This window comes from Canis lupus, chromosome 29 (assembly GCF_011100685.1).
Source record: "Canis lupus familiaris isolate Mischka breed German Shepherd chromosome 29, alternate assembly UU_Cfam_GSD_1.0, whole genome shotgun sequence".
Classification (NCBI taxonomy): domain Eukaryota; kingdom Metazoa; phylum Chordata; class Mammalia; order Carnivora; family Canidae; genus Canis; species Canis lupus.
The window spans coordinates 22,786,527-22,801,788 of record NC_049250.1 but is presented as its reverse complement, the minus strand read 5'-3'; the positions used below and the strand labels follow the sequence as shown (position 1 = coordinate 22,801,788).

The 15,262-nt window shown below is 42.0% G+C and overlaps 1 protein-coding gene across 3 annotated transcripts in view; it reads left to right on the top strand.

Moving 5' to 3' along the window:
* UBE2W (ubiquitin conjugating enzyme E2 W) overlaps positions 1-15,262 on the top strand; it is a 112,696-nt gene that overhangs the window by 95,831 nt on the left and 1,603 nt on the right. For all 3 annotated transcript variants that reach the window (XM_038579549.1, XM_038579545.1, XM_038579548.1), the window contains one exon: positions 7,539-7,611. In XM_038579549.1, the coding sequence (XP_038435477.1) occupies positions 7,539-7,611 (73 nt within the window). The remainder of the gene's footprint in view (positions 1-7,538; positions 7,612-15,262) is intronic.

Sequence of the window (15,262 nt, the reverse complement as noted above, 5' to 3'; positions counted from 1 at the left end):
AGGTGATGGACTCAGATGATGTTATTTACTCAGAGAAAGGAGAATGAATACTCAGATATTTGTAGGACTATTGAACACAAGAGACCTAAAATGTCCTCGTGGCTCCCATAACAGAGAGGGGACAAATGAGGAGCTAGGCAATAAATAGGGTCCTTGGCAACTTCCATTGGGTCTGCAACCTCACTCTGTGGCTAGTCTTCCATATCTGGATATATGACTGGGATTGACATATTTAGCAGTTGAAGTAAGCCTTACACTGAGTCTGCTTACAGAGGGGCAAAGCCATCATGTTAGGCAAAGCCAAGTGGAATGCTCTAATACTGCCCCCTATATCACTTTGCCAAAATAGAATATATTTCTGTCATTTAAAAATATATATATATATGAAGATGAAGTAACAAGGGCCAATTTAAGGAACAAAAAGAACTGTAAGAACTAAAATGCTACATGAAATTTTGAAACAACAGTTTCTAAAACATTGGCTATCAGGAAAGGAAGGATAGTAGTCCCTGGAAGAAGGGAAACAAATGTGGTGAGCCCTATAATTGCAGCAGATCCCACCAGTGTGCTGTTTCCAGGCTATGGTGCCCAGAGTGGGAGCCAAGTGGAGCCCAATTGTCTTCCTGAGTTGAGACAAAGCTGGAAGTCAAGAGAGGCCCAGGGTGACTGGAGTTCTCACATGCAAATACTGAAGAGTAGAGGGCATTCAGAGAGAGAACACCAGGAATCCACAGGCAGTGTCCAGCAAGTCTTCAGCAAGTTAGGAAAGGCTCAGGCTGGGGAAAGATCCACTCAAAAGGAGCAATTTGCAGAGACCACAACATCTGGACCAAGTTTGTGTTTCCATCAGCCGGAGTGGAAAACCTTGTAATTCATGGAGCATAGGGTGAAATATTCATAAGAGCATTGCCTAAATAGTGAGGAAAAAGAAATCCTAAACACCACTCTGTGCTCACCTCAAAAAACCTAAAAAGTAAATTTTAAGAGGATCAAACTCTTCCCAAGTATTTAATTGCATTGCAGAACAAAGCTTTTAAATATTTATAGAAATAAATATATTTATATGTGTATATGTGCATATGTGTGTGTGTGTGTGTGTGTGTGTGTGTGTGTGTGTGTGTATCTCCCGTACCCAACATTCCAATGGTGGGAAAATCACTACATGGGGAGCCTCTTGTCCTGAAAGAATGTTATGAGTTGAATTGTGTCCCCTCCAAATTCATGTGTTGAAGTTCTAACCCCCAGTACTTCAGAATGTGATCGATTTAGAGACAGTCTTTACAGAGATAATCAAGTTAAAATATGGCCCTATAAGGTCATTATAAAAAAGGGAAATTTGGGCAGAAAGACACACAAAGGAGGAAGACAATGTGAAGACAAAGGGAAGACTTGATGTGAACATCAGGATGGCTATCTGCAAGCCATGGAGAGAGGCCTCGAACAGGCCCTTCTCACTGGCCTCAGAAGGAACCAACTCTGCTGCCACTTTGATTTCAGACTTCCAGTCTCCAGAGCTGTAAGATAATTTCTGGTGTTTAAGTATCTAGTTTGTGGCACTGTTTTATGGCAGCTCTAGCAAACGGATATGGAGGGCAAGCAATTTGTTCTCGCCAGAATAACATTTATTTTGGGTATTGGTTTACCTTTTCTCCCAGTGGAGTCAAGCAGCCAGCATCACTATCTGGCGTCTCATAGAGTCCTTGATCCACAGATGAAGATTCCAGATAATGTGGTATCTGACCAGGAGACCCATTTCACAGCAAAGGAAGTGTAGGAGTGGACCTGTGACCATGAGATCAACTGGCCATGTCACATATGCATCATCCAAAGATAACTGCTCCAAGAGTACAACCCAGCAGCCTATTGGAGGGACAGCTGATGTATGAACTTGGAGGCAATGGTCTGTCTGCAAAGTTGGGTGCCATCTTCAGTATGTCGTATGTGCACTTGGATCAGAGACTTATATATGGGACTTTGTCTCTAATAAGAAGAATACATGAGTCCTGGAATCCAAGGAGTTGCATTTTTTTTCCCAGGGGACATAGCATGAGTCCCATTGTACTTTAAGTTATAGCTATTGTCTTAGCACTTTGGATTCCTTGTGTTCAGGGACAGGCTGGCAAGAAAGGCCATCTTGGCTGGGGTAATTGACCCTGATATCCAGACCAGGAATCTTGAAGAGACTCAAGGCAATCTATTATGGATTTAGACTAAAAAAATACATTCTAATTTTTCTTGAGCATATTTTTCCCCAAGAAGTAATATTAAAGTTCTTTAGTGATAACTTCTAGATATGAACATAGTGACTCAACAGTTCCATACATCACCCAGTGCTCATGACAGACAAGTGCTCTCCTTAATCCCCATCACCTACTTCACCCATCCCCCACTTCACCCATTCCCCCCCTCTGGAATCCACCAGTTTGTTCTCTATAGCTAAGAAAAGAGAGACTTTCATGAACTCATTTGTGCCTGCAAGTAACAGAAAGGAAAGAGACTATGTTTTATATCTTTGTCTCTTTAAGAAAAAATTACGACTTTGTTCAACACAGCATTGCAGAGTGTTAAATCAATTCAACAATCTCCTTCCAGTAAGATTTGAAATAGAGCCAGAATTCGTACTTTAGGGGAATAAAGCTCCCCCCAAATGATTCTGACACACAGCCAGGTTTGAGGATGACTGTTTTAACTCACTTCCAAGTTTCTTAGGTTACCAGCAATGTTATTTCTCTTTCAAACATCAATCTAGGAGGATGGAAGGCAAAGTAATTTTCAGCTGTAACTCAGTATCAAGAGAATAAATATTTGTCAGGGAGAATACAGCAAGAGAACAAAAGCAAAATGTACAAATATTAACTTATTGTATTTCAGAAACGGGAAATAATTTAAACTGCTAACTAAAAATTCAGACGAAATACAATTCCTATTTAGAATAAATAGGGAATTTCAGCTGAGAGAATTGTTTTGAGATCAGTGACAGATCTCCCAGTCATCAAAAAGAAATTTCAGATTAGAATAGTTTTACATTTATAAATATCCTTGTTTCTTCACATTTCGAGCTGGACCTGGGCCTTGTATTAAGGCTATTTTTGTTTGCAAGGAAAACTGTCTAGAGGTACCTGGGTGGCTTAGTCCTTTGGGCATCTGATTCTTGGTTTTGGCTAGGGTCTCTGGGTCTCCTGGAGGGGTGCGAGTGCGAGTCCCTAGGCAGACTCTGCTTGAGATTCTCTCCCTCTGCTCCTCCCCGCCCCCACTTGTGGATGTGGGCCCCCTCATATTCCTCCCCTCTCCCTGAAATCAATTAGTTATTAAGTCTTAAAAAAACACAAAAAGCTCGCTAACAGGGGTTTGTTGGTTTATGAAATGAGAAAGTCTGGGGTGGTACTGACTTCAGAATAATGGGAGGCAGGACTCTGTCTTTTCCCTCCCACAAGAGGGTCCCTGACATTCTACTTCCCAGCCTCTTGACTCCAAGAAAACACGTGTCTCTTTCCTGCTGTTTGCATGGCTATCTTAGAGCTGACTGTACTTTCTTTTTTATAGTTTGCAACACCCCTCAATCCTCACTGAAGGTGGGAGAATGGGGGACTTGTAGGACTGAGTCTCATGGCTGCCACTGTGACCAGGAGTTCACAAACCCATCAGGACCACATGAAATTGGCAAAGTGTTTCTGAACATAATGAAAATGAAGTTGGGCAGAGAATATCTACAGGATTGTATTGACCACGTGGCAGATAATAGATCCGAATTTGCACATGGAGTTATATTCAGATCCTCTGCCCATTTTTAAGTTGGATTGTTTGTTTTTTGCTACTGAGGTGTATGAATTTCTTTATATATTTGAGATATTAACCCTATATCAGATACATGATTTATAAACATTTCCTTCCAGTCAGTCTATTGCCGTTACATCTTGTTGATGGTTTTCTGTGCTGTGCTATTGCCTTCTTATAATGTCACTTTTTGACATTACCTGTCTAATATTTTCATTTATTATATTCCCTGTGCCTAGAAAAAATTCCTGGCATACGATAGGAGTTTAATAAGTATTTGTTAAATTAATGAATGTAATTGCTTAATTTTGTAGATACCTATCACTAATTCTTCCTACACTAATTCTTCCAACCTACACCACATGATTGAAAAATATCAACTAAGGTGTCAGTCAGCACATTCTAGGTCATGCTCTGGTAACAAATTACCACCAAATTCTGATGACTTTCAAGAAAAAAAATATGTTGTTTGTTTTCCTCATGATATAAATCTGTCACAAGTTGGCTGCATACTATCTCCATTCAATGAAGAGCAGCCTCTTTGCAGAACATGGCTGGTCTGTAGCAGGCAGCAAAGGACCTATAGCTGATTGGCTCTTCAAGTTTCTACTCTGAAGTTACTCTTCACTTTCTCTCACAATGTATTGAGCCAAATAGATCTTCGGCCAAGATGAGCATCAATGGGACAGGGATCTATAGTCTTTTTAGGGGCCCTGGAAGGAGGTGCATCATGGGAAAAACCACAATATTTGTGGAAGAGTAATACAGTCTTCCACAGAATATGCATCGGATCCATTTTCTCTAGGAGTCGTTCTACATAAGTCCTCCATTCTTGGGACGTATGAGTGGCTTAGTGGTTGAGCGTCTGCCTTTGGCTCAGGGCTTGATCACAGAGTCCTGGGATCAAGTCCCACATCAGGCTTCATGCATGGAGCCTGCTTCTCCCTTTGCCTGTGTCTCTGCCTCTCTTTCTCTCTCTGTGTCTCTCATGAATAAATAAATAAAATATTTTTTTAAAAGTCCTCCATTCTCCATTGATGTGGACTGTTTGCTTTTTGGGCCTGCCCCAATAGCTGTCATGCAGGGACTTCCCTTGCCATCATTTTGGAAAATCCCTTTGTGTATCACACATATTGGATTCCCATTTCCTGGATCTAGGGTCTTTTTTCTTTGTTTAGTTTCTCACTTGCCCTCATTTTTCAGTAGAAAGAAAAAGCAGAAGCAGGAGGTAAATTCTGAGATCATTCAGGCTTAAAAATGTCTTTACTCTCATATATGATTAATAGTTACACTGAGTATAGAATTCTTTTTTAAAAAAATATTCTATTTATTTATTTGAGAGAAAACAAGAGAGAGCATGAGCAGGAGAAGGGCAGAAGGAGACTCCCCACTGAGCCAGGAGCCCATTATGGGGCTCTATCCGAGGACTGTGGGATCACGGTCAGGCTTCTGCCTGAGCTAAAGGCAGACTTTTTTTTTTTTTTTTTAGGATTTTAATTATTTATTTATGAGAGGGAGACAGAGAGAGAGAAAGAGGGGCAAAAATAGAGAGAGAGAGAGAGGCAAAGAAGAAACAGGCTCCATGCAGGGAGCCCGAGGCAGGACTTGATGATCCAGGATCTCCAGGATCAGGCCCTGGGCCGTAGGCAGGCGCTGAACCACTGAGCTAGCCAGGGATCCCCTGAAGACAGATGTTTTTGTTTTTGTTTTTTTTATTTTTATTTATTTATGATAGGCACACAGTGAGAGAGAGAGAGGCAGAGGCACAGGCGGAGGGAGAAGCAGGCTCCATGCACCGGGAGCCCAACATGGGATTCGATCCCGGTCTCCAGGATCGCGCCCTGGGCCAAAGGCAGGCGCCAAACCGCTGCGCCACCCAGGGATCTCGAAGGCAGATGTTTAATTGACTGAGCCATCCAGGTGTCCTTGCATATAGAATTCTTTTTTTTTCTTTTTAAGATTTTATTTATTTATTCATGAGAGACAGAGTGAGAAAGAGAGAGAGGCAGAGACGTGGACAGAGGGAGAAGCAGACTCCATGCAGGGAGCCCGATATGGGACTCGATCCCGAGACTCTGGGATCATGCCCTGAGCCAAAGACAGATGCTCAACCAGTGAGCCACTCAGGCGTCCCCTGAGTATAGAATTCTAAGTTGATAAAATGTTTTTGGAATTTTTTGAAGGTATATCTTCATTAACTTGTAGATTTCAATTTTTTTTTGAGAAGTTAACACTTCTATTTTTTTTCTTTATTTTCTCTACTCATTTGTTTATAATATATTTCTACTCTGGAAGCTTTTGGATTTTTTTAAATTACTGAAGTACTAAATTTCGTAACAACATGCCTTTAATTTTTTTTTTTTTCATCCGTTGTGTGGGGTGCATGATAGCCTCTTTCAGTTTGGAAATCCATGTCCTTCAACATGTGGAAATTTTCTTTTACTGTTTCTTTGGTAATTTCCATCCCTTCATCTTCTATTTTTGGAACTCTGAGTAAAGAGTCATTGTACCTCCTTGACTTATTTTCTCAAATTCTTTCCTTTTCCTTCCTTCCTTCCTTCCTTCCTTCCTTCCTTCCTTCCTTCCTTATCCTTCCTCCTTCCTTATCCTCCTCCTCCTCCTCCTCCTCCTCCTCCTCCTCCTTCTTCTTCTTCTTCTTCTTCTTCTTCTTCTTCTTCTTCTTCTTCTTCTTCTTCTTAATTTTATTTATTTGAGAGAGAACATGAGCAGGGGAGAGGCAGAGAGAGAGGGAGAAGCAGACTCCCCGCTGAGCAGGGATTTTTCCCTTTGTGGGACTTGATCCCAGGACCCTGGATCACAACCTGAGCTGAAGGCAGATACTCAACCACTGAGCCATCCAAGCACCCCTTTTCTTTTCCTTTAAAAAAAAAAATATTGTCGGGCAGCCTGGGTGGCTCAGGGTTTGGTGCCTGCCTTCAACCCAGGGTGTGATCCTGGAGACCCGGGATTGAGTCCCACATTGGACTCCCTGCATGGAGCCTGCTTCTGCCTCTGCCTCTGTCTCTGTCTCTCTCTCGCTCTGTGTCTCATGAATAAATAAATAAAATCATAAAAAAAAATACTATTGTCCACCTCCTTTCTTGTCTGTTATTCTTCTGATTCTATTATAATAGAAAATTTTAATTTCTAAGAACCAATTTTTTTGGATTATAACTTTTAAAATAACATCCATTTCTTTTTTTATGTTTTTGCAGTTTTAACCCTTTATTTGACAATCAACAGTTTTCAACTGTTAACTGTCTGTAGATTTTTGAAAGTGGTGACAGGTGCATAGGTAATCAATGTATAGAGCTTGTATGGTGAATCTTCGTGCTCATTAAATTTTCTGGACAAGAGTACATGGATATGGTATGGAGCATTCCTCATCCCTTTGGCCCAGACAGCTTATTGAGCCCGACGTCAGTGTGTACACCTGGAGCTCCCATCTCCTTCATGGCAAATTTCTGGATCTCTTTGAATGGCTGAAGGGAATGCTTCTTTTTTTTTTTAATATTTATTTATTTATTCATGAGAGACACAGAGACAGAGGCAGAGGGAGAGGCAGGCTCCCTGTGAGGAGCCTGATATGGCACTCCATCCCAGGACCCTGGGATCATGACCTGAGCTGAATGCAGATGCTCAACCACCGAGCCACCCGGTGCCCTGAGGGGAATGCTTCTTGAAGCCCACTCCATGGATGTGCTTGTGAATATTGATGGTGTACTCTGTGGTCACTACCTCATGGATGACCCTTCTTCTTCCAGCCACCCTTGTTTGTGGAAGCCAATCTGCCAGGCCCTGGTTGGAAAGGAAGGAGCATTCAGTTCCTTTTAAAGGGTACAGTATATTCTCTAAACCTTGATTAATGATAATTAAAACAAACAAGCAAACAAACTTCTGTTCCTTGTATTGCCTGTCTTTCATTTTAGTTCTTTTTCTTTTCATTTTTGTTTTTTTATCTTTCATGTTAGATGCTTTCTTCCTGTTGTAGGGGGCACACAAAACTGACTAGGTCTCTGCATGGGCGTGACTTATTGACATGGAGGATTTGATATAGCAAAATGAGATAGTAAGCCTGGGTGTTGTTGATGTTTTTGTTGGGTAACTCCAACAGTATATAGAAATTGCTTCTTGGGGCACCTGGGTAGCATAGTTGGTTAAGCATCTGCCTTCAGCTCAGGTCATGATCTCGGGGTCCTGGGATGAGCCCCTATATCAGGCTCCTTGCTCAGCCCAGAGTCAGCTTCTCTGTCTCTCTCTGCCTCTCACACCGCTGGTGATATCTCTCTCTCCCTCTCTCTCTCAAGTAAATAAATAAAATCTTTAAAAAATAAAAGTAAATAAAATAAATTGCTTCTCTGCAGCCAGTTTCTCAAGAGAAACCTTTAGTGTCTTGCCTGGGTGTCCGCTCTCCTGCCACACTTCCAGGAGCTAGGCAAGACTATTAATTAGAATAGAGAGTTATCTGCTGAAGAGATCTAGGAGTGCAGTGGCTTGAAAAACAAGGTTCTCTTTCACATAACTGTCGAGGTTGGGTAAGTGGACTGCTCATCTCCACCCAGTCATGTTAGGAATTCAGTTTTCTTCTGTCTGGGAACATGTCATAGGGCAATGGTACTCAGATGATGGTCCCTGAACCAACAGCATCCGCATCACCTAGAGTATTGTTAGAAATGCAGATTTTCAGGCCTACCTCAGACTTACTGAGTCAGCAACTTTGGGAGTGGGGCTTCTGTTCTAGTAAACTCTGAAGTGATTTTGATGCCTGTCAAGGTGTTGGAATCACTACCCTAAGGCATTGTCCTTTTCTTTGTGGTTGAAATAGAGTGTCAGACTAACCAGGGTACAGCTGAGGAAAAGGGAAGCGCCAGGAGCAGTTCAGGGGCAGGAATGTGTCTTTATGTTCCTCTGGTGAGAGCATCAACATCTGGGTCACACTTAGCTGCAGTGGGGCTGGGCAGAGTGCTCCCTCCCTGACATCCCACTTGCCCAGTTACAACTCAGTTATCATGGAAGAAGAGAGAATGAATCTTGGTGAATAACTAGCAGTCAGCCAGAGAGAGGGAGGATTGGGACATGCATGCGTCAGGCATGGTTCACCTTCACCCAAGCCCATGTTGTCAGCCCTCTCCCTGTGCTTACACCACACCTAGTGTGCCTGAGCCCTGGGCCTCCCTGGTTCACTTACCCCACAGAATAAACCTTCCATCTCCTTGAGGGGTTGAACAAAGGAGAATTGCTTAGCTGTTAGCTGCAGGGTAGAAACTAATTTAATGGTTCCTATACTGATTTTCAGTCAATTCTTCTGTTGTAAGCCCTAATGCTTTATCTCTTCTAAGTACTTCCAGAACCTCTGTTTCTGGGCAGTGCCAGGACTCTTCTTGTTAAATTGGATCATTTTCATTGGCACTTAGAGTCAGCTTCCTCAGCTTATTAAACTAGTTATCACTTCTCTGTCCACTTTACATATTCTCCATTTTCTTAAAAATTATTTGCTCATTGTTGTGTCTTCTATTTGCCTTTGGGAACTTAGGTCTTTTAAATATTTTTACTTCATTATAATAAGATTTGGGTGGGACAAGAGATAAATGGATGTGTCCCATCTGCCATTTTTCTTTTAATTTTAAAATTTTATTTAATTTTTAAAAGATTTACTTTTTTTAAAAAGATTTTATTTATTCATGAGAGACACACAAAGAGAGACAGAGACATAGCCAAAGGGATAAGCAGGCTTACTGCAAGGAGCCTGTTGCAGGACTTGATACCAGGACCCCGGGATCATGACCTGAGCCAAAGGCAGATGCTCAACCACTGAGGCACCCAGGTGCCCAGAAGATTTACTTATTTATTTTACAGAGAGACAGAGAGAGAGGGAGAGAGAGAGAGAGAACAGTGGTGAAGGGCAACGGAGAAGGAGAGAGAGCCTCAAGCAGACTCTACACTGAGCATAGAGCCTGACTCGGATCTTGATCTCATGACCCTGAGATCACAACCTGAGCCAAAACCAAGAGTCAGACGTGTAACCAACTGTGCCACCCAGGTGCCCCTCAATCTGTCATTTTTAATCACAAGTGTAAATTTGAAAATTTGCAACTTTCCTATTTAGGCAAGAGGTTTATTATGGAATGTTAGAGGACTCTGAGAAAAAGAACCAAAGGAAATTACATGAAGATGGTTAAAGGGAAAAATATAATTAATTGCATTATTTTAAGCTTAAATTAGCAAAATTCATTGAAATATGATTTGAAACAGAGACATATAAATTGAGTAGTGAATTAATACTACCTGTTAGTTTCTCTTTTAAGTAGGGACAGGCGAACTTTTTCTATAAAGAGCCAGATATAAGGCAGCCCGGGTGGCTCAGCAGTTTAGCGCCACCTTCAGCCCAGGGTGTGATCCTGGAGACCCCGGATCGAGTCCCACATCAGGCTCCCTGCATGGAGCCTGCTTCTCCCTCTGCCTGTGTCTCTGCCTCTCTCTCTTTCTCTCTCTCTGTCTCTCATGAATAAATAAATAAATAAAATCTTTTTAAAAAAAGAGCCAGATATAAAATGTTTTCAATTTGAGGGGGTGCTTACAGTCTCTATTGCAGATGCATAAAAGCAGAAACTGGCAATAGGTAAATGAAAGGGCATGACTATCTTTTTTTAACATTATTTACTAAAACAGGCAGCAGGCCATTTTGATCCATAGGCCCTAGTTTGCTAGCCCTATTTGAAAGCATTGAAAACTATCTTTTTAGACACTGGGCCATCAGTAATTCTTTCAGGAGAGCATTTGAGATCTTAGAATTTAGAATAGGGGCACCTAGCTGGCTTAGTTTGTGGAGCATGCAGCTCTTGATCTCAGGGTTGTGAGTTCGAGCCCCACTTTGGGTGTAGAGATTACTTAAAAATAAAATCTTAAAATTAAATCAATGTTTAAAAAAATGATCAGTTAAAAAAAAGATCAGTTATTGATTAAAGATATAGAGGGGAATTAGCAATGTAAATGATCTTTCTTATTATACCAGAAATCTTCCAACCTAGGTGGGAATTGGAGCCTTTGGCTCCATCTACAGGCAGAGGCTCTCTGTGTCTAAGTCCTTGTGCCTTATTGTTTTTCAAAATGCTCCATGGATGTGCTCCCTGCCAAAAAATTCTTATGGTCCTATGAGTTTGGGAAACAGCACGTCCTATCCCTTCTTGGAGACACTATCTATAGGGGCAGAACAAGGCCTCTGAGAAATACTGCAGTAAAGAAAGTTTAACTTTATTCAACTCATAGCTTCTTAGACATATTTAATCAAAGAATCCTTTCCACACATAACAGCTATTAATGTCTATTGAAATGATTCCATGGAATTTTAGTTCATGATATTCTGGATCAGTCCTATTTATGGTCTGGAATTTGGGAATTTATAGATCAAAAGTTTCCATGTTTGATATTGTTAATCCTGTTTTAGGTTCTGGCTTTGTGTTCTGAATTTAGAGGATCCAAGGGTAATTCTGACAGTATTCGTGAAGCCTGCTGCTGAAAGGAATGCTGGGAAAACCGTGACCTTATAGGATCTAGTGATGAGTGTTTTCATTCCTTCAGTCTATAAGGAGACAGACAGAAGACAGATGCTCAGTGAACAAAGTAGAAAAGTGGCACTAGCATGGGAGTGGTAGAAGAAGTTAGACCGTTTCTGACTTAAGCGTATTAAGTAAACCACCATCTAGTGTAAGGAAATTGCCTAGCCCTGCAGTCCAGAGACCATGTGTTCCCTGTTTTGGGCTGCCCTGAGGAAAAGCCCCAGCTGAGGGCCTAGCGGGGCTGGAAATCCAGTGCCTCTTTGGCTCATTCCCTTTTCCTTGTTAGAAAGATGATCTCTAATCAATAACACTTGTGCTTATGGAGCTGAGTCCACCCAGAGGGGTACCTTTAAAAGATTATCTCAAAGGCGTTTGTGACATAATAAAAAATACCTGCCTCCAGTTCCTGACACAGAGCTCCTAAAATCCTTGTAATCCTAAGTGATGGGGGTGATAGAAGCATTTTTTTTGGTTATAATATCTAGTGTTCCCTGACATAAGAGCTTCTAAGAACCTTCGAATCTCCAGAGGGTAGAGGAAAAAGATCCTATACCTGTAAGTGACAGTGAGGTCTGCCAGTGTATTAAGAAATCTTCTGGTGCCTCTCTGTACCCCTGACACTGTGTGGGGTCAGCCAGGTTATAGTTTGGAAAGAGAAAGGATGAAAAGTTTGGGGATGAGGAACCTTTGATTGCTGGGTGGCCACATGGTCCTCGATGGATGGAGCAGCATCTGTGCTACAATCATTTACTAAAGGTCAAAATCACCAATGGAATTTAGAGGTGGATACAACTCCCTTGGAGTTGGTTTACTGGAAGCATAAGAAAATGCAAACCAATAAGCAAAAGGTAAAATACACAATCTCTTGGCTACTGTATCCATAATATCTAAAATGGAATTAAAAGAGAGAACTGGGTCGAACTTTGATGCTAGATAAGGCTCAGATTTCCATTTGATCTGATCTTAGCTTAAGGCTCAGATTTCCATTTGATCTGAACTGTGCAGGCACAACGGATAGTACCTCTAAGACCTCTGGCCACCAGCAAGATAGTCCACATTGGAAAGGGGGTAAAACAAGGAAACTACTGAAAGCAGGGAGTACAGTGTAGCAGAGTGCCATTTTATGAGTGAGTGTCATCAGCTTCTTGAAGAACCTTTATGAAAATAGATTTTCAGAGCAATTTAGGGGGAGTGCCTTTGGTCTTGGATGTTGTAGATGGAAGAAGTTCACAGGGGACCCACGGCTACCACTGAACAATCACAGATGGCTATACATGATTCAGACACCTGTTCCCAATGGAATATCCAGACTCAGGGACTGGATAAAAGCCACTGTAAGATCTGATTACCCTGAGAAAGGAGACTTCCCAGCTCTCTCTACAAATGCAAGTGCAACACCACAGATGAAGTAGCTGATATGTTTCATATGTTTCATAAGTAAACCATGTGGGACTGGCTTCATGATAATCAGGATAGTCACCTACTGAATGTGCCCATTATCCAATGGGCACATGGTTAACGCTGTGGTTGAGGGACCCCCTTTTGCAGGGGCATCCCGTATAACATTAGTGCTGCATAACTGAGCAACGGTCTGGAAGCCTTATGGAATTTGCTGTCTAAGCTTCTCCTCATGGGTCTTATAGATGTTTATAAAAATATTAGGTTAACTGGGATCCCTGGGTGGTGCAGCGGTTTGGCGCCTGCCTTTGGCCCAGGGCGCGATCCTGGAGACCCGGGATCGAATCCCACATCGGGCTCTCGGTGCGTGGAGCCTGCTTCTCCCTCTGCCTATGTCTCTGACTCTCTCTCTCTCTCTGTGACTATCATAAATAAATAAAACATTAAAAAAAATTAGGTTAACTAATGAGAGGATGGGAGAGGCAGAGGGAAGAATCAAGGACTGGTTTTAGGAAAATGAAGTTTTAAAAAATGGTTATTAAGAAATAAGGTGAATAAAGGAAAAAAAAAAACATTGATAGGGGTGAAGAGAAGACAAAAGAGGACAAAGTGCCTGGCTGATTCAGTTAGAAGAGCATGAGACTCTAGATCTCAGGGTCATGAGTTCGAGCCCCTTGATGGGTGTAGAGAATACTAAAAAGAAAGAAAGAAAGAAAGAAAGAAAGAAAGAAAGAAAGAAAGAAAGAAAGAAAGAAAGAAAGAAAGAAAGAAAGAAAATGAATTATATATAAAAAAAAGGATAGTCATAGGACTTATCCCAGCAAGATGAAAGTAATTAGATGTTTATGGATTAATAAACCCGATATTGATAGGCTTAAAACACAGGTCTTAATGCTGAAATACTACTAAAAGGTTGAGAAAACCCATGAGACGCCTACTGCTCTTCCACCATTAAAGGGCCCCAAACAAGTTAGCTCCATTTCCCTCAGTTTGGAGCAATTTTAAAAGTGGGAGAGCAAAGATTATAATGAGAAACTAGACATGTAGTCACTGGGAGCAAAATAGTGAGGCATATGAGTCAGGGTAAAGATTGACCAAAGGGCTGGGGTTCCTCTGCTTGACCCCCTCACTGAGAATCTGAGACTTACACATGGAAGTGAGAAAAATGGCCAGGGAATAGAGAGAAGTTTCCTAGAGTCCTGGTAACCAGAGCCTCATGCACTGTGTACCAACCATATCAGGGAAGCCCTGCCTGGAGGGCTACAATTAGATTGAGACAATGCAGAAATGCAGGTGTTGTTAGGATTATGAAGATGAAAGTGTTTTCTTGTTTTTTTTTTTTTTTTTTTAACTTTGAGAGTATGAGTGAGCAAGGTGGGGGTCAGCAGGGAGAGACAGGAGGAAAGGGTGAGAGAATCTCCACAGACTCCCCATTGAGCATGGAGCTGCATGCAGGACTCCATCCTAGGCCCCTGAGATCATGAGTTGAGTCAAAATCAAGATTAATCTGAGTCAACTCAGTCAACTGACAGAGCCCCCAGGTGCCCAAGATGGGAGTGTTTAAGCAGGAACACGTAAAGAGATCTTGTGTCCTTTATCTTCCACATCTTAGCCTCTGGGTGGTCCTGTGGGTGTGACTCAGAAAGGTCAAGGGTACCTGTGAGAGCAGAGCTGGAAGCAAACTAAGGACTTAAGAGTGTAGGTCCTGAAAAGGTTGAAACAGCTCTGGGCAGGTGGTAAGCTCAATTCAAACTCAGTAAGGGTTAAGGTCAAAGCTGGGGTAGAGGAGGAAAGGAGAAGAGAAGGCTGTTGACCAACAGCCAGGCTTTGAGGTAGCACTGGTTTATTTTCCATGGACATCTGGGACAGCCCTTGGAGACGATATCCCCAGGGGTAAGGAAGACCGTGTGAGCCTCCAGGCTGGCAGGTGCTGGTTAGGAGAAGTGGTCTATCAGGTTTTTTTGTTTTGTTTTGTTTTGTTTTTAGATTTTATTTATTTATTTATGAGAAACACACACAGAGAGAGAGAGAGGCAGAGACATAGGCAGAGGGAGAAGCAGGCTCCATGCAGGGAGCCTGATGTGGGACTGCACCCTGGGACTCCAGGATCACACCCTGAACCGAAGGCAGACGCTCAACCACTGAGCCATCCAGGCGTCCCTGGTCTATCAGGTTTTAAGAAATAGTGTGTGTGGGATGCCTGGGACGCTTCTCCCTCTGCCTGTGTCTCTGCCTCCCTCTCTATGTCTCTCATGAATAAATAAATAAAATCTTAAAAAAAAAAAAGAAAAAGAAATTGTGTGTGTGTGTGTGTGTGTTTAATGAAGACTTGTGGGATGATGATGGGACAAAGGTTATGAGGTAAGTGTAGTAAACACGAAAATTTAGTGAGGCTTATTCATGGAGATTCCTCTCTGCCTCCCTTCATCTTTGGTGATAAGATTGCTCCTTTTCTCTGGGTGTAGGGAGGGCACCTCTCACATGAGGGTTTTATTTCCTGTGTCAGGGGAAGGTCAGAAAGTCATTCCTGCACA